We start from the raw sequence: 19001 nt of genomic DNA, 5'->3' as shown, positions 1-19001 counted from the left end.
CCCTTTTAGATTTAATGTAAATAAATCAAGGGTAGTGAAGTTTGGTTCTCTTTTCTGTGTCCTTTCTCTCTCAGGATCCCACGGCGCGTTCTGTAAGGTTCGACAGACTGATAAGCGAATGTTGGACTTCTATAGTAAGCTGGGATGCTTTGAAGTGGCCAAAATGGAGGGCTTTCCTAAAGACATCATCATTATGGGCCGTAGCCTTTGAAGAAACATCCTGCAACAATAACGGACAGAGCGAGTTGACATAGTTTAAACGTGTTTGCTACCTTCATGAGAAAACTTTCATGGTGATTTTTACACCACGTTACCAATCTGGGCTCTTCTTAGGATTTGTGTGGAAACACAGTGGATGCCTGTGCCCCCCCCCCCCCCCCCAAAAGATGTTTTGGCTCTACTGGATTCAGCACGTCAAAGGCCAAGGAGTGATCTGTAATCTCTTTCACTCAGTAACGCACAAGTTGAACCCCTTCTCTGATCCCACTATTCCTTCCTAGGAGGAAGGAAGGAAAGAGGAAGGAAGAGAGGACTCCTTGAGACCTTCTTAACCCACCTCCTTTTTTTTTTTTTTTTAAATCCAGTGGCCATTACATGAATTTTACCCGCATGCCTGAAATCAGCATCTGTATCTGAAGGTGAAGGCTGAGCTGTGAAATGAGGGTAGCCTGCATCTAGTGTCGTAACTACCGCTACATCCTGCTTTCCCAGATGTGACATGGAGAAATGGTCGTTGGCTTAGGTGGAACATCTTTATGCAGGATGTGAAATGCTGTTTGAGAGTTTGCCTTTCGTTTTCACATCATGGTATTTTCGGTCGCTCCACCACATACTTGGAGATGGATGCCTTTTAGGTAGTGTTTCTGACAAAATTGATCTGAAGCACTGTGTGTGTACACACGAAGGGTGAACAGTTGTAGCTTTTTAAGGTTTTGCCAAGCCCTGAATTAAATTGTTGCCACAGGCCAACAAAGCAAACGTCAAAGAGGAGGTCCTTTTGAATTTCTGTTCTAGTAGTAGACATTTGGAAAGCAATAAAAGCTTTCATGTGTTCATTAACATGTTTTTCAGCCATTGCCTTTTTGTTCCTTGCCTTATCATTTTAGCTTATAATTTCAAACACGGCTAGAGATGGCACGTTGGCCTCGTTGTTTTTCAAATTCCAGAGATGTAGCCTCACACTCACAGTAACGCGTCTTGGTTTTTGCTCTACCAGATCCATAACGCAAGCACAGAAACCCTTCAGTAAACTAAGCTGACTAAAAACTGATATTGTACCATTTTTAGTTAAGTTAAATTCTACATTTATCTAATATTGCTGAAATGTTTGTCTTTCTAACTTTGCGTAGTTAAAATGTCAAATTTATCACAGTTTGTTTTGTTCCTGTTTGAAAGCACAAATGTTTAAATCAACACTTCCTGAGAGTAGTACACCACGGGACCAAAATGTGTTAGGCTTTTTGCGTTGCTTTGTTTTTTTTCTTTTGGTTGAAATGAAGAATCCGAAATCTTCTGTTCCTCCACTAATATGAAACTACTCATTTCACCAGACCTGACGGGCAAATTCACTCATGTCATCCCTTAATGCTTTGTTTCAGCGTTGCATACCAGTTAATGTATTTTCAGCTGCGTTTCAGCAAGGTGCTCTTGGGATCACTGAGGTTGTTGAATCCTGTCACCAAATGTGAAACTGGCAATGGTTTCAACACTGTTTAGTTCAGTTGATGTGGTTTGGAGCAGAAATTCATACCCTTCCTCCCTCACAAGCCCTTCATTGAATGTGTTTTTAAGTCAAAGCTCTAATTTGCTTTTATGATTTTTTTTTTTTTTTTTTTTTTTTTTTTAAAAGCACTTTCACTCATAGGAGTGTTTAACCAGTTAACTGAGGATCTGTGGTTGTTACTCAGTAGCTGCCTGCCAATGTGATGTTTTGAAACTGTGCATTTATAATGTGCATGAGTTGTAATGGATTTGTTGTGGCAGATGCTAGGAAAAAATAACCTCATCTTCATGCTACATAGAGGAAGAAGCATGCCACTCAGCCCTATGAGTATAATACTGTTGTTCTCGGACAGTCTGTAAACTCTGTCGATCATAAAGTGTTATTTTGTTTTCTATATTGAAACTGATGCTGGTTTAGTTAATCCCTTGTCCTGTACAGCCGTTTTACCTGTTAGCCAGGTGTGAAACTCGCCCACGGGATCTGCTATCTGTCTGCTGAAACAGCAGTATAATTTTCACACTTGTCTTAAATGGTTCATTTTGCAGTTTGCTGATGCTTGAGCTTTCTCCTCTGCCAACTAGATTTGATTAATACTTGGCTGTGAAAGAGAAAGGGCTCCAGTGGTAGATTTTCAGTTAAGGGGTGGGGGGATCATTAAAGTGAGTTTTCCATTGTAAAGTTTGTATGTAAAGTATATAAAATGGAAAAACTAATAAACGATAAGTGACTGTTGCTTTGTGTCCTGTGCACCACTATTTATCGATAGAGAGAGATATAGAAAGGTTTGTTTTTTTGGGGGGTTTTTTTGGGGTTTTTTTTTTTTAATACCTGCCTGCAGTGAAAGATTTCATTTAAGGTTTTTAGAAGTAAAGGGAAAGTAATATCTTTACATAAAGGAATATTGACCTGTTCAGATGGGTCAGAAGTGACCTTTGGTTTAATATCCTTGTTAAAAGAATCTTTATTACATAATTGTTTGCAATAATCAACAGCCAGTGGTTAGGTACACATGTTCAACTAGTCATTAAGGCAAATATCTAATCAGCCAATCACATGGCAGCAACTCAGTGCCTTTAGGCATGTAGACATGGTCAGGATACCTGCTCAAAATCAAACCAAGTATCAGAATGGAGCTAAAAGGTGATTTATTTAATTTTTCTTATTTTATTTTTTTTTAAGTGACTTGAAATGTGCAATCTGTGATGCCAGACAGGCTGGACTGCGTATTCAGAAGCTGGTCATCTACTGCGATTTATCCCAAAGTAATTTCTAGGGTTTATAGAAAGTGGTTTTAAAAATAAAAATCAGTGAGTAGCAGTTTTTTTGTTTGTTTTTTTTTACGTAGAAATGACTTGTTAAGGTCAGAGGAGAATAGCCAGACTGCTTTTGAGCTGATATGAAAACAACCATAACCACTGATTTACATCCAGTGTGTGCACAAGAGCATCTCTGAACACTGAAGCAGATGGCTTACAGCAGCAGAAGACCATGTTGGGGTGCCACTCATGTCACGTAAGGACAGGAACTCAAGGCTGCAAGTTACATGGGATTGCAAGAACTGGAAAAAACGTTCTGGATTTCTGCTGCAACATTTGTAATGGTATGATCAGAATATGGCATTAAAAAGCTGAAAGCACGAGCTCATTCCTGCCTTGTATCAAAGATTCAGGCTCCTGGTGGTGTAATGGTGTGACGGGTGTTTTCTCTGTGCACTTTGGGCCCCTAAGTACCAACTGAGCATCATTTAAACACCAGTCTGAGTATTGTTGCTGACCATGTCCATCCTTTTATGACCACAGTGTGTCCATTTTTGATGTCTGCTTCCAACAGGATAACACTGGATGTCACAAAGCACAAATCATCTCAAACTGGTATCTTGAACATGACACTGCACTTAAATGGCCTCCACAGTCACCAGATTTCAACAACAGAGCACCTCTGGGATGTGACGGAACATGAGTTTCCCATCATGGATGTGCAGCAACTGTGTGGTGCTGTCATGTCAAATGGATCAAAATCTCTGAGGAAGGTTTCCCCCTGGGTGAATCTATGTCACGAAGACAGCTCTGAAGGGACTAAGTTTAAGCAAATATTATTAGCATTAGCAGATGGTATTGTTTACCTTATTATAATATTCTATATTTCACTGTATTTTACATTAAGTTCAATAGTTTTTAGGTTTATTAGCCACCGCTGTCAGCTCAGGTAAATGAGAAGTTCATCGCGTGTTTTACTCAGTCAGCGCCTGATTTCTGTAAAAGGAGGCACGGGCGCGCACTGATGACGTTTCAGGCACGCGTGTAGGCTGCGACGTGCTTGTTATTTATCGTGGAGAGCTCATTAGACAGAAAAGCGCCAGAAGAATACTTAACTTTTACCGCTTCTGCAAAATGTCTTTCCACGACGATGAATCCTCGGACGTCGGACCGAGCGGTCAATCCAGGCTGGAGAGCTTCCTGTTCAGTAAGGGCCTGTTAAACAGTCTGTCAGAGATGCTCTGTAGGCGCACACGTGGGTTTCTGCTGTGATGTTCCTACAGAAATTTCTCCCTCCTTGTTTTACTGGGGTTTTTGTTTTGGGTTGTTTTGTTTTGGGGAGTTAATAAAAACCGCTCTCATTTAATTGCCGGTCTTACTGTTATTCCAGGTTGCGAGCTGTCCTCCAAAGTACCTTTCTACACTTTCCAAGGAGATGAGGAGGAGGACCTGGAGCACTTCCTTGAACTCAGAACAGTATGTACAGTTTTGTTACCATCATTGAGATTTACCAGCAGCACGAACACACCAGTCAGTCACACTTTAGTCTGCCCGCAACAGTGATGTTCGGTGTTGTGATTGCTGCAGGTTTGCTTGGGTAACGGTGCCAAGGAGGAGAGCAATGTGGTGGAGGTGACAGCCATGAACCACCAAGGAAAGACTATCTCGGTGCCCATTGCCAACCTTCACATCAAGTGTCTCCCCATGGTGTGTAAACTGAGGCTGATGTGCCACACAGCTGAAGTTTGATCTGTCTTAACTTTGATGCTTTCTGTCGTCAGGTGAGTCTGGGAGAATTTGAGCTGAAAGCCCCAGTCACCATCCGACTCAAGGCCGGCACAGGGCCAGTTTCTGTCAGTGGGCTACACCTTATTGGTAATACTCTACTTTCTATGTGCACTTTAACACTGCCAGTACTGATATTCTAAGAAGCTCACTGACAATATCTCATCAGTTTTCAGCCCCTTCATTGTATTTATATCAAAATGATAGTAATCAGTGAATAATAGGAACTGATCCCATTTATGAAACGTTAATGCAGGTACTCTTTTCAAACGGAGTTGGCTGACCCAAATAAACATACAGCAGGAATTTTGTATTTTTATTTGTTGCTGATTATAAAAAATTGGAATTCCTCTGCTTGACATTTAAGGAAGTTAATTAGAGTAATGCTTGGCTGCAGTTGATTGGTTGACCTATTGGTCTATATTAGGGATGGGCAACAGTTTTTCGCAGTGTGACGTGATTAAAATAAAGATGATGAAGATGATGTTTAACCAACTCCTCCGTAACTTTAACAAAGCGTTTTGACCTCAGCATGTATCGCTATTGTCATTTGAACACTGTAACAGTAGTTTCCTTTTTTTTTTTTTTTTTTTTTTTTTTTTTTTTTAGTGTAGCTGCATAATCAGAGATGACCCTCACTAACTTCTGTTGCAAACCCGTTCATTTTGTTTTATAAGCAGTTTATTCATCGTACTTTTAAAAGAACCTTTACTCAAATTAAGTCCCCCTACCCCCGAGACGTTCCCCCTCTCATACAAGAGCCTTCTTCAGTTCTACAAGCTGATTGGGGAATCCCAGGTATTTAACCTCCACTGGGGTTATCACCTTGGAGGCGGTCCTGACACTTCTACGTGAACCTGAAAATTAAGCTCAGTTGCCTTCGGCTTAAGTGCTTAACACCTGATATAACAATGATATTTTGAAAAAGATCTTTTGTACCTCACAGCTTTTGAAAAACGACAGTCTAAAGCGGCGGCTTCGGGATCCAAACGCATTTAATTTTCAATACAGATGAATGCTATGAACGTCCTGTATAGTGAAACACCTGGAGTAACCTTGGTGCTCCCTCACCCTGCTAGACAAAAGGTTAAATGTGTCTCTGGGCAATAAAACTTTGTAAAAGAAATCTGCAACTTACATCTTACAACTTTATTTCTTCTGCTGTTTCAAGTTAGTGTGTGCGTGAGGGTCAACTGTGAGGGCACATTCAGTAAAGCGACCTTTCTGGCCCTTAAAGAGTTCACCATTTTCAATTTTTTTTTTTTTAATCTTTTGTTCTTTCAATATGAAACAAAATAACAGAACATTTAAGGGCCGAGTCTCGCACACGCAGTCGAGATGGTGGTACCGGGATTCGGTGTAACATGGTGAGCTGACATTTTCTCCTGATCTTCTCAGCCACACAGGTCGAAGACTCCGATTTGTCTGAGGAAGAAGATGGGGAGGAGGAAGAAGAAGAGGAAGAGCTGCCTGCTATCAAACCAGCAAAGAAGAAGCAGAAGCAATAGGTGGAGGGTTCACCGATGGATTTGTTTTGTTTTGTTTTTCCGAAATGGCTCACTCTCTGATGCATTTTAAGAAATAACACTTTTTTTGTACCAGACGGACACATTTTACAAAGTTCCCACTTCTTCCACACCAGCCGCGTGAACGCTGTGTGGTGGCAGCTAATGGTGCAGTCGGAAGAATCACGACTGGCTCTGATGTTCTCGCCTCTCCTCGGTTTCTCACTGCGAGCGTTGCAGCAGTGTAACTCACTTGAGTGTAACTCAGCAGTGTTCTCACTAGAAGAACTGTTTTGTTTTTTTTTTGCTACCCACAGTTTTATACTGTATATAATTCAGTCACCACTGAAGGTAGTGGAACAGGTGTCTTTTTACCACCAGCGGATCCCGGTATTGTTTAAAAAGGCCAATCTGGTAAAAAATAAATAAATAAAAACGTTGTCGTCCACTTGTCAGACGGAAAAGAAAATGCGTTCCAGCTCAAACTGAGTGGTGCAGATGGATGATTATGTGCGTACGTCTTGATTCGTAGTGTCACCCGATTCCTGCCAGTTGTAATATCAGAATACTGTTTTTCTACGTGATGTTTCAATCCTAAATGTGAAGATTTGTACTTACAGTCAGAACAAGAAAGTAATTTTGTCCAAATAAATGAGAAATCCCAGCACAATAAATAAAAGCCACAGTTTGTCTGTTTGTGGTTTGCTTTCTGTTAGCTCAGAAACTTTGTACAATTTAAGCCAGCACTGCTTTTTTTGTTGTTGTTCTCTAAAAGTTGATTCTGGTTATCTGGTCGTAGCGTTTTCAGTGGGAGAAACGTTTCGTCACTCATCCAAGTGGCTTCTTCAGTCTCAGCTGACTGCAGGTTTCATGTTGAATTTATGTAATTATGATGAAGGAACTTCAGTGGTGCTGGTTTCAGTCATTATGCAAATGAACTGTTTATAAGATTGGGGAAACCTGCAGTCAGCGGAGACTGTAGAAGTCACTTGGATGAGTGACGAAACGTTTCTCCCGCTGAAAACGCTGCGTCCAGATGAACAGAATCAACTTTTGGAGCTTTACTTACCTGGATGATTGAGCATGCATCAAGATGTTTGTTTTTTTTGTTTTTGTTGTTGTTGTTTTCTCAAATGTCTTTGTTAAAGCTCCTGAAACTACAGCCATCTGAAATATTCTTATTTAGCTCAGAGCTGAACCTCTGCTCAAAGTCTTGTCTAGCACATCCTAAAGATTCTCAGTGTGGTCAGCATCTGTGGTCCAGTCTGTGTCTCATGGTTACTGATCCTACTACTACTACTGCCCGTCACCGCTCCCAGGGTATGGGCTGCCAAAGGTAGGTCTCCAGAGATTTCTGTCCTTGGCCATTCTTTCCAGCTGTAGCCCATCTTTTTTGCCGGCCCTCAAGGCCTGGAGTTCAACACGTGGGGCGTAAAGCATACCCTACCCAGCACCATCTTCTCTTCCTGATTTCCTCCTCTACTGAGAGTTGACAGGTTCCTTTCCATAGTTTGATGTTACTGATTGGGTCTGGCCAGCGAATGTGGAGAAACCTGAGACAGCTGTTGAGGAATGTCTGGATTTCTCTTTTTGAGGTTTTATTTGTCTTCCAGGTTTCAGCCCCGTAGAGCAGTACTGACTTTACATTGGAGTTGAACAGTTGGATCTTGGTAGTCAGGGTCAGCTCTCTCCAGGGGACTTCCACTAAGGATGATTGTGATGTAAAAGGCTGGATCAGCTTCCTGTTCCAACCTTTTACAATTTAAGCCTGATAAATCTCAACATTGTCATCTTGGAATATGCCCAATGCTGTCAGGAAAGAAAGAAAAAAGGTCAATCCCAAATATTCAGGCAGCTGAAACTAGACCTCTAGTCTAATGGGAGGCTCTTATCTGCACTCTCCAGTAAAAAGAAACATGTTGGCATTTATTTTGCCGGACAGTGCATATTCAGTTCCAAAGTATATCTCTTTAACTGTAATAAAAGGTTTCCAAAATGATCATATCCACAACTCAATTTGGCAGAAAGGAAGTAAAAGCAACAAACAAGCAACAGAGAAATACAAAATAGAACCACAAGCAAAAAGACGGGTCCATAAAAATTTGTCCAACTGCAGTTAACTAGCCTGCGCAACAGTACTCGCCAGGTTGTCCATAAACCACCAACAATAGAGAGATCGGGGTGTTTGAAGGGTGAGAATGAAAACAGTGAGGACAGTAAAAGTTTTATGAAGGCAGTCAGCTTGCATCCTGAATTAGCTTCATATTATCTGCAAGTGTACTTTTGTGTAAAGGCACGATCTTTGCAGGGTAGCTGGAGCGAACTGTTGAACCTGCAGGTCAGAGCCACCTCACTCAACCTCACTGATGTCCATTGTGCTTAGAATATATCTGAATATACAGCCTTTGAGAGCTTCCTCATCACACATAATGCACTTTTGAAGGTGTTTCTTAAAATGCTTCACTGTATAAGAGTTTATCGGAATGATAACGGTCGTTTGCCAGTAAACCATTCAAAGTCCATTCAAAAGTTGTCAGTCAGCGAGCATAAAGATAAGACAAGAGGAAAAGGACATCATTGGTGAACCCGACTCAGCTGTCAGCTGGACGTGCTTTGTTCACTTTATCAAGCCGAGCAGCACCTCTGAGGATGAAACATTAGGACAATGTGAAAGTGCAAAAACTTGCAGTCCCAATTTGGCCACTTGTATGTCTGTTGTTGTTTTTTTTAATGTATTCAATACTCACAGACTTACTGGTTAAAATATCCAAATGAAACCACTTACAGCTCGGTATTTGCCACTGGATGTTTCTTCGTTCCTATGATTTGTAATACCATGTGCCACATCATCAACACACCCATCTAGTTTTTTCTAATTAGATGGGTGTGGTTCTTAAGAGCTTTAAACAGAAAAGGTACCTGGACTTAAGTATGTGAAGACATTTCACCTCTCATAAAAGAGGCGTCTTCAGTTCTAAAAACAAAAGGTGGAGAGTCCCAGGTAGCAGGTTTAACACAGAAGCTCATGAGAATTTTCTCCAAGAATGAACCACCAGTGCCCTTCAAATCCAGCCATATCTTTAGAAATAAACACTATATCCCGAGAAACAAAACTCCCAAATACAAGCTAAATAAGACAGTGTATGCTGTGCAGTGCAGTGAGGAGTGCTTGGATTGCTACACAGGAGAGACCAGACAGCCACTCCACAAACACATGGCTCAACACAGAAGAGCCGCCTCAGCTGTACACCTGCACTTAAAGTATAAAGGTCATCTATGTCCTCCTTTACTTTGAACGACCATCACTGAACAGAGGTGGTGTTTCAAGACACCAACTGTAAGCTGCCTACAATGCAGTCTTTGAGAACCCTTCCCACGCACTTCAAACCCGATTCAGACTTAGCCTCAGGTGACCTCAAAGGTCACATTATATAGTAGGGCAAATTTCACAATGGTTTCACACTTAACCCCCAGTGATGGTAATCACCAAAGCCTTTTTCCACACCTTGATTCATGTGATGACACACATGATCAACAGCAGGTCAACAACCACCTCCAAAGGGGAAAACCCCCACTAAGGGTTAAATACCTGAGACTCTCCACATTTTGTTTTTAGAATTGAAGAAGCCTCTTGAATGAGAGGTGAAATGTCTTCACACACTTAAAGAAGTCCATTTGCCTTCTTTTTTCAAGCCTTTAACACTACCATGAACTGGAGAACCTACACAGCCATGCATACCCAGTGGTTACTTGCAAAATACATAAACTGCTGTCCGAAGTTTTGCCAACTTATTTTTTTTATAGTGAGTTGGAAATTGTAAAATCCTTTTAAACACAGACATCTATACTGATCTTCTCTGCACAGTGATGAGCAGACATAAGAAAAGAAAAGTTGAGGGAGCGATTGCTTACAAGCAGCACTGCCAGATGTCCGAAAAAGGCTAACGCCACCACAAGCTATGCTGCCACTACGGTGACTTGAGAAATGGGCACCTGTGCAGCTCCCTTAATGGCAGCTTTCTGCTACCTGCAGACCATTAAATCCATCTTTTTCTCTAGTCTGTGAGGGGGGAAAACAACACATGCACTAACCCCACGTGACGTTACATTACTTGCTCTGGATATTGGATGAGTGTATGTGTCACACCTTTTGGGAAGATTCACCAGATTCCACACCACTACAGTTTAAAAACCTCAGTGATGCGTCACACAGCAAATCAGCGTGTAACAGTCTTCCAACTAGTTAATGTCACCTTCACTCGGAGCAGGTGGTGCTGCTCCTTATTTTCTGACTCATAAACCACATCCAACTGGTCGGTGCTGAGTGGGAGTTTTGTGAACCTTTGCAGCACTTTTATTGCTTATCAGGGTTTTATGGTCCAGCATCTGCGTGGTGCATTAAATGCTCACTTTCAAGTAGAGGTTACAGCTGTGTCCAGAGCAGCGCTTGGGTCTGTAAGAATATACCGACTAACACGGGGAGGCCAAATCTACTGCTGAAACCCTCTTTACCGTCACAGACATTTGAGGGACAGCGGAAGTATATCATCATTTTTTTTCACTGAAACACTTTCACAAGGGATCACCACACCCATGTTGCCACACCAAGTAGCTCTGCATGTTTAGTTTAACAGATTTCTTTTTTATGCCAGATGCTCTTCCTGATGTAAATCCAGAGGATTTTCTGTCTCCTCCCAGGTAAATGTGTAAGCCACATGGTTGATTTGTGATTTTATTCATTGTTAGTCACCAGTGAGTGGAAAGTACCATGAAGTGCAATGGAGAAAGCATCCAGCTTGATCTTTGCCAAAGCTTAGCTCACCATAGAAAAGGCTGATACTGAGTCACTAATTTCTTTCATTAGCTCATTGAAAGCTAACGAAACAGAAAGCTGCTGGTGGACGATGCTGGGCCTCACGGGTGGGGAAAAGAGGCACTGATACGTGTTGGGACTGAGCAGGTTAAATATGTCATTTGACTAAGTTTAATGAACATGATTTTTATGGGGCAAATTTTAAGGAAAAAAGGAAAAAAATGTTATTGTGATGACATTTACTTTGCTAAAATTTAACATGAATTCTTTTGGCATTATGAGCTTTTTTCTGCATATGAAGATGGGCATGCAAAACGCATCTGAGAACCACTGGCATATGAAGAGATCACACAACATAGCATCAGTCTTCACTGCCGGAACAGGACTCTTTAAAATATGACTGTATCCTGCAAACGTGCAGTTTGGATCGTAGGTCTAGACCCTGCTGAACTTGGAGGTCCTGGACAAACCATGTCTGACATGCATCGACCGGAGAGGTCATAGTTCAGCTGTGCTGGTAATGAAGGAAGTGTCATTTGTCAGCCCACAGCTGTTCACCATTTCTCTGACCCGATCCTGCATGAACTGGACGATTATTAACCCTACGAAGGCTCATTCATCTATGATGATAACCCAGGCCTAATCTGAACCATATGCTATCAGAAAATGTTAATTATTTTTTGGGGTTGTGAATCAGGACACAAAGCGACAGGCCTCGGAGGGCTAAACAGTTTGGCTTGTTTTCCAAAACCACTGTAGTGAGAACTATGTAAAAATGGCATTAATGACTAACATCTGTAGCCTATTCCTATCTAAAATATATTCTCCTGTAAAACAAACACTAATAATGAATAAATATTTAAATCAGAAACTGTATCAAGTTCCTTATATTTATGACTTTTTCTGTTTTTTATGTATTATATATAATATGTTGTGTTATATGTGCATAGATCATAGATAAAACATAGCTAAAGTATATTTCGCTGCCAAATAAAAATGGATATATAGTAAGATAAACTAGCCCTTTATTGTCATTGCACATAAATATCTGTTTTCAAATACTGAAGATACACAACAGAAATAAAAAGGGAAGACATGATTGAAAACAAAAATGATAAGAAATATCCAATTTAATACATCGCTTACTTGAAAAATAAAACATGTGTTCTGTTCATTTAGCTAATTAATTAAAAGTGCATGGATCTTTCCTGTTCTTATTTTTCTAATGACGAACACAAAACATTTTGTGGTGATGAAATGGAAGGAAAAAAACATCACATTGAGCAGAAGTAAGTTATCTTTTTCCAAAGCTGAAATTAGGAATACCTGCTCACAGGTATTAACACAAATGCCTACACCTATACTCAGGCTGTTCAGAGTATTTCTGATCTGAGTATTTCTGATCTACTGGGATTTTCCCACACAACCACCTCCAGAGTTTAACAAAAATCGTCCGAAAAAGAGAAAATATCCAGTGAGCGGCAGTTCTCTGCAGGGAAATGCCTTGTTGATGTCAGAGTTCAGAGGAGAATGGCCAGACTGGTTTGAGTTGATAGAAAGGCAACTGTAACTCAAATAACCACTTGTTACAATCACGCTGTGCAGATGAACATCAGTGAACGCACAATGCCTTGAAGCAAATGGGCTACAGCAGCAGAAGACCACACTGAGTGCTACTCCTGTTAGCCAGGAACAAGATTCAAGGTTTCAGCTGCAATATTCACAGGATAGGTTCAGAATCTGGTATAAACAACATGAAAGCACAGATCCATCCTGCCTTCAGTGGTTAAGGTTAAGGTGTAATGGTGTGATGGATGTCTTCTGGGCACACAACTGAGCTTAATTTAAACACCACAGCCTACCTGAGCATTACTGCTGCCAGTGCATCCACCCTTTTATGACCACACTGTATCGATCTTCTGATGGCTGCTTCCAGTTAGGTAATACACCATGTTACAAAGCTTAAATCATCTCAAGTGGCTTCTTGAACATGACAGTGAGTTCACTAAAATTGCCTCCACTCTAACCAGATCTCCATCCAATAAGCACCTTTCATATGTGTTGTCTATTAAAAGGGGAGCAAGACGTCACTAGCGAGGTATAGCTAACGAAGTAGTAGGTAACTGCGTGTCTTCCTGAGAAACCAGCATGTATGGTAAAGTGAAACTGATGCTGGTTTGGTAAATACTTGGCTGAAACTCAAATTGAAAGTGAAATCCACAAAGCTCACATTTAATGCTGCCATTTGCAACAATGATGTTCAAGTTTGACTTTAAAAACGGTTTTCATTCAAGTAAAATTTCAGTACAGTACTTATTTTGATCATTTCCAAACCAACCTTTAACCCCCCTCAATGGTTCACTCCAAGAGTACAAGAGTAAAGACACTTTAATAGTTTGCACCTCTGACACTTGAGTGTGTCACTAGTGTAGCACAAAGTTCCTATGGCACCGACTGACGTCACTTTGTACTGTCTCTAATTAATCCAGCTTGTCTCCGTGAAAGATCTCTGACACGTTCAAAAGCACTGATCTAACATGTCTTCATATTTACACAGCCAAAAACACAAATATACACACATATATGCACATCCACTGATTCTGCTTACCTGCATTTATACATCCTCCTTTGCTTATTTTCACTGTTTCACTCTAACATGCATTGCATGAATGTTGCCTGTTTCCCTTCAGGTCAAATTTGACAGAGGGCTGGTTTATGTTAGAATGATTTCCCCGAGCAAAAATAGACCTGCAGATCAATAAACATTGGCTACAGATTTTTGTCTTTGATGTTTGTGCACGTGTGTGTGTGTGTGTGTGTGTGTGTGTGTGTGTGTGTGTGTGTGTGTGCACTGCTATCCTGGATTAGAGTTTTGGCACAGATTTCAAAGGTCTTATCAGATGAAGGTTAGAATTCTGCTTGGTTGATGAATGGCCTCTCCGTATGCATTCAGCTGGGCATGTTCATATTCCTGTCAGTGTTAATGGAAGGACTGTTAAAGCTTTGTGTGACAAATGCATTTCTGCTATACTGTAAGTTAGTACATAATGCATCCATGTCAGCCACCTCTAATATCCACCGCTGAACTGGAACAGGCAGGGCGGTTACACAAGCTGGAAGCTGTGCAAATGCATCTCTGACTATGTCAATAATACTAATCAAAGGTCTGAGTAACAGAGGAAGTCAAACCGTACCCAGCTGAAAAATTTCACTAGATCTGTTCAGCTGTTGCACACTCCATTGTGTTCACTGTGAACATAACGTAAAATAATTTTAGAACATTTTCTCCTTCACGAACGTCATTGCACCCTTTGTGTGGGAATCCAAATTGTGGTCAGGTGCATCCTGTTTACTTTAACTGTCCTTGAGCTCTGCTGGAGTCCACCTGTGGCAAACTGGCAAACTGATTAGCCATAGTTTAGAAAGGCACACACCTGTGCATATAAAGCTTCCACAATTCACACTGCACAGCAAGACAATAGCAGCCATTATGACTGGAAACTGCATTGAGGTGCTGGTTCTAAATCCATTTATAAAGGTTTGAGTGGTTATTAGGAGAAACACCCAAGTAACGGAATGACCAGGGCTCTTCTTAGAGTCAGCCAGACTAAGTAGGGTGTCTGAGTAAATATTTAATTGGTCTGGTATGTGACCAAGAATTCAGCACTTATTGCAAGAAGACTTCAGATGTTTTCTGTAGAGATCGGAGAACCTGCAGGAAGTTTGACCGCCACCAGACGCGAGCAGTTCTGAGTAAAAGACACATAACAGTCTGCTTCATGTGTCTCAAATGACATGTAAAGGATGTCTGAAAATAAAAACTCAGCAAACATGTAGAATTGTGTTTGTGGGACACAGGCACTGCTGTTGGGTGGTCTTCTTTGCAGCTGGGGTCAGAAAGCCCGACAGGAAGGATGAGGAAAAGGATTCTGGCTAAATGCATGTAGGTCTTGCAAGATACCATCGCCAGAGTGCATCGGCTTTGGGAGAGTGGGAGTCGCCTTTCATGACAACAGTCACCCAGTGTTCAAAAGGTCATCCATCCCCCCATCTATTCTCTGTACTGCTCCCAATCGATGATGAGAAATAGCCCCAAACATATAATAAAATGCTGGGAATACAAGGAAGTCTTAAGCCAAGGGGAGGAATGTCAGCCATTCTGGGGATGACTGAACCGCTGTGTTATTTCCTTTTCTCGGGACAGTTATACTGGTGTTTCTGGATTACAGTGGGAGTATCTGTGAAGCTCAGCAAAGACTCTCTCTGGTTCTGGGTGGGTCAGAAACCACACACACAAACACTAAGTTATGTATGCACAATCATGGAAGAGTACCACCTTCTAATAAATGAATGATCAACAGATATATGTTTACTGACATGGATTTATTGTCATCACAATCCTCTTGCTCTTACCAGACAAACTGGGGAGGTTGTAGATTTCTTTGACTCGTCATCACAGAGGTCACTTCAGCATCCCTGTAGCTGACATCACTATTACACCCAAAAGAATAGTGGTTTCAAAACACGGCTCAGACTGTAACTAGTGGAGCAGAATTAAACCGTTTAAAACATCTTTGGCAAGATCTGAACTTGTCAGTTTGTACACGTTTGTTATCCACTTTGACAGAGCTGTCACAGTGAATAAAATAAACTATCTTAAGCCAGGTGTGCAAAGATTGTAGCCTAGAAGCTCCAATTATTGCCAAAGGACAAGTAAAAAGTATAAAGAACTGAACACTACTTATATGAATGATTTTTAGTCAGTAATACATTCACTAACTACTCTGAAACGTGTGGTTTAGTGTGGCATGACACAGAAAAGGGTGCCTGAATACTTTCCAAATCACTGTCTCACTTTCAGCTTGGGCTGTGATGCAAATATTGCCGTTATTACTGGCATTAGAAGTTGCAAACATTTGTCAGAGTATCAAGATCATAGCATACGTAAACAGACCCTGAAGATCAGAATTAGTAATAAATGTCGGGGGAGAAAAGGAGAGAAAGAGTTCCTACCTTGACTCCAATATCTCTAGTCACTGGCAAAAGCATACAAACAACAGCTGCACAGTTTCCTGCACACTGAGCACACGTACTGCAGGCTCATGTCCTGCTACAGGCAGGGGCGTGTTGTCCTCATACATATACAGCCCCGACACACCTGCCACAACAGAGCACAGCTGTCAGCGCATCAGCCTTTACCCTATACGTGACCTCGCGGAGCTCACACACAAGCCTAATTATGCACATATACGATGCAACGCACTAACCGCCTGATTGTGTGGCGACACCTGAGCACACATTCACTTATAAAACAGGATTCAACTCGCCTGCACAGAGCCCGCACACAAGGCAACGCAAACCAAGAACAAGCATACCATAGAGGGTTTTCGTTCAGCCCCGTGTTTGTGCCTGTAGTTAGGACAGGGCAACACAATGCACGAGAGAACGATTCAACAAAATTTCCAATTCTTTTATGAGACCTAACAAAAAAAGAAAAACAGCACATGCAAACTCCGCTCTATAGAATGGATCGTTGATTTAATAGGGCTCTATAAATAAAAATGATCATATGGATAAAATGCTCCTTTGGAACATCTGCTGTATGTTTTATTAATAACACACACACAGAGCGAGAAGGGACAGTGAACAAGGGGAATGCTAATTGGCTTACACACAAACACACACACATACGCACATTGTCAGATTGCCACACTGTAACTAAACCTCAGCTCCTCTCACTCCTCTCCCTCGTGCATTTGCTGTTAAAAGGAGGCAGAGTTATCATGGAAGTGAAGCAGATTTCCAAGAAGATAAAAAAACAACAACTAAAAAACCTAAAAGCAGACTGGACCATATAGGAGGGAGCAAGGTTTTATAACCTATAAATAAGTGATGTGCCTTACCAATGCTACTCCCCCCTCGACCCTGACTTTGCTGCCCCCACCACCCCAAGCTTGCTCCTGCTATCTCGCTAAATGGGGGAGGGGAACAATGAAAGGGGTATGAGTGACAGATAAGTAGATCCTCATTAAAACTCTGCGCTTATATCATCCTCCGCTCTAACCCTCCTCTCCTCCTCTGCATCGAGCTCTGGAAAATGATAGAGGAAGGGAAAGAGGAGAGGGAAGGTGCTGCTCATTGGTTATTCCTGTTCTCTGACCTAACTTGACAACCAGCTCCAATAACAAGACAAAGAGGGATGACACAGAGATTTTTGCCAGAGACCAGGATGCTGACAAGGAAGTGAACTGTCCTAAATTGGCAGATAATGGGCCTGCTGTGGGCCGCTCTGTAACCTCCTCCGCTGTGCTCTGCTCTGAATACAGTAGATCTCAAACTTACGGCCTTTCGGTGTCTTTTTTTCCCTCTCTCTGTTTTACAAGCTTTGCTGGTCAGCAGCAGGGTCGGATGTACCACTGTAACAGCTTCTCTTTATTTTCTGTTTTCATGTGTAACTCAGTGAGTCACCTTGGAAAAGCTCTTTACCCAAACAAATCGCACAATTTGCTTCTTAGGACAAATAGACCTCAAACTATAATCAGACACGACGTTTAAAATAACCAGCGCGTCACCTGGTTTAAAGTATACACTAACATACCCAGCGGATTACTTTTGAAAACCAGTGCTCAAAATACAATGAAAGGTCATGTAATACGCTTTTTTATTTATTCAAAAGATTTTGGTTTATTCATAATCTTCTATAAAAAAAAAACTAATGAAAAACCTGAATCTGGAAAAAAACAAAACATTTGCAGTCCAGTGTTTTTTTTTTTTGTTTTTTTTTCTAAAGCCACATGGACTTTGGAGTGCATGGAGAGGCTCCCTGCATGCTTTCAGCTGCAAACAGGAATTAATCAAGAGTTAGGAAATTGCAAGTACAATACAAGTTTGTTAACAGTCTCTTTAGGCACTGGAGTCTCTGGAGTCCCATGCCAGGACCCCTGAAGAATATGTCATTTCTTAAGTTTGAATGGATTTAAGACTACATTATTCACATTAGCACTTCCAGTCGAACTGAAACAGACAATAAATAATGCTTTCAAATTAGATCATTAGTACTGTCACTGTGATTCGGGGAGTAAACAGAGCTACACAAGTTAACAGGGCACGTTCTCCCCAAATGGTTTCAAATAGATGTCAAGAGTGATTGTCATGAAGGTGTGTGGAGATATAATCTGGGGTCGCGTCTCTGAATCAAAATGGAAAGGAGAAAAAAGAAAGCAAACATGGAACTTCTTGATGCCAAACGTGATCTAATAAAACAGAACGGATGCTGATTCGGGTTTATTATTTGGTCCCGTAATGCTTGGTTGAAGACTGGCCGTACAGCCCATAGAATTCGGCATGTCTGGCTGTCTGCGATGTTTCCATCAGTCCCCTCATGGGAAAATGCTGCAGTGGCTGACTTGAGGGTAGAGGGGCATGTGGGGCAAACTCCTGAGAGGGGAAGGTGTCCGACGCTGGGTACGGAGGCCGGGCGCAAGCAGCGGGGGCCCTGGAGCAGCAAGTACACATCAGTACTTTCCTCCCTTCATACACGGCTTGTTGTGAGGCACCAACACTTGAGAAGTGGGAGGATGGGAATATGGTTCCTGAGTGGTGGCTAGAGCTGGACCCTAGACCCACCATGTGATGGGCTGAAGTATCTAGGAGCCGACTATGACCAGGGCCAGTGTGAGGATTCTGTGAGAGGACTTCAGAGGCATATACAGATGATGCCCGGTGACCTTGGTTGGCCAGGAAGGGTTTTTTGCTGCTGTAGAGCAAAGGTGGAGGATTCTGGGAGTTTTCTGGGTTAGCTTCCAGGAACGCCATGCTGTATTTCCTCTTCTGTATTCCTGAACTAGTCCCCAACTGGGAGCTAGCAGAGCTGCTGTGAGACTGCACAATCTCCAGAAGAGGCGACTCATTGAACGGTT

At 41.7% G+C, this 19001-nt stretch overlaps 3 protein-coding genes across 9 annotated transcripts in view; 2 read left to right on the top strand and 1 right to left on the bottom strand.

Annotated features, from left to right (window-relative positions):
* Positions 1–2455, top strand: part of oga (O-GlcNAcase) — a 13223-nt gene extending 10768 nt beyond the window's left edge. For all 4 annotated transcript variants that reach the window (XM_085183638.1, XM_085183636.1, XM_085183637.1 and 1 more), the window contains one exon: positions 75–2455. In XM_085183638.1, coding sequence (XP_085039764.1) covers positions 75–211 — 137 coding nt within the window. In that variant the 3' untranslated portion in view covers positions 212–2455. The remainder of the gene's footprint in view (positions 1–74) is intronic.
* The window catches only part of trim8a (tripartite motif containing 8a), a 28151-nt gene continuing 10953 nt past the window's right edge, over positions 1804–19001 (bottom strand). The window contains exons 7-9 of one of the 4 annotated variants that reach the window (XR_014877765.1): positions 16096–19001; positions 15496–15573; positions 1804–15351 (exon numbers count right to left, since the gene is read on the bottom strand). Coding sequence is in view for 1 of the 4 variants with exons in the window: in XM_085183645.1 (XP_085039771.1) it covers positions 18370–19001 (632 nt within the window). In the remaining 3 variants the exon portion in view is untranslated. The other 3 variants (XR_014877763.1, XR_014877764.1, XM_085183645.1) reach the window with 3 other exon arrangements.
* Positions 4053–6357, top strand: npm3 (nucleophosmin/nucleoplasmin, 3). The gene is made up of 5 exons (XM_085183666.1): positions 4053–4186; positions 4370–4455; positions 4567–4686; positions 4761–4854; positions 6163–6357. The coding sequence occupies exons 1-5, from the start codon at positions 4114–4116 to the stop codon at positions 6270–6272; spliced, it is 483 nt and encodes a 160-aa protein (XP_085039792.1). The 5' UTR covers positions 4053–4113; the 3' UTR covers positions 6273–6357.

Source organism: Neolamprologus multifasciatus, chromosome 13, assembly GCF_963576455.1.
Source record: "Neolamprologus multifasciatus chromosome 13, fNeoMul1.2, whole genome shotgun sequence".
Taxonomy (NCBI): domain Eukaryota; kingdom Metazoa; phylum Chordata; class Actinopteri; order Cichliformes; family Cichlidae; genus Neolamprologus; species Neolamprologus multifasciatus.
The sequence above is the reverse complement of the archived record's forward strand: the minus strand, read 5'-3'. Positions and strand labels throughout refer to the sequence as shown.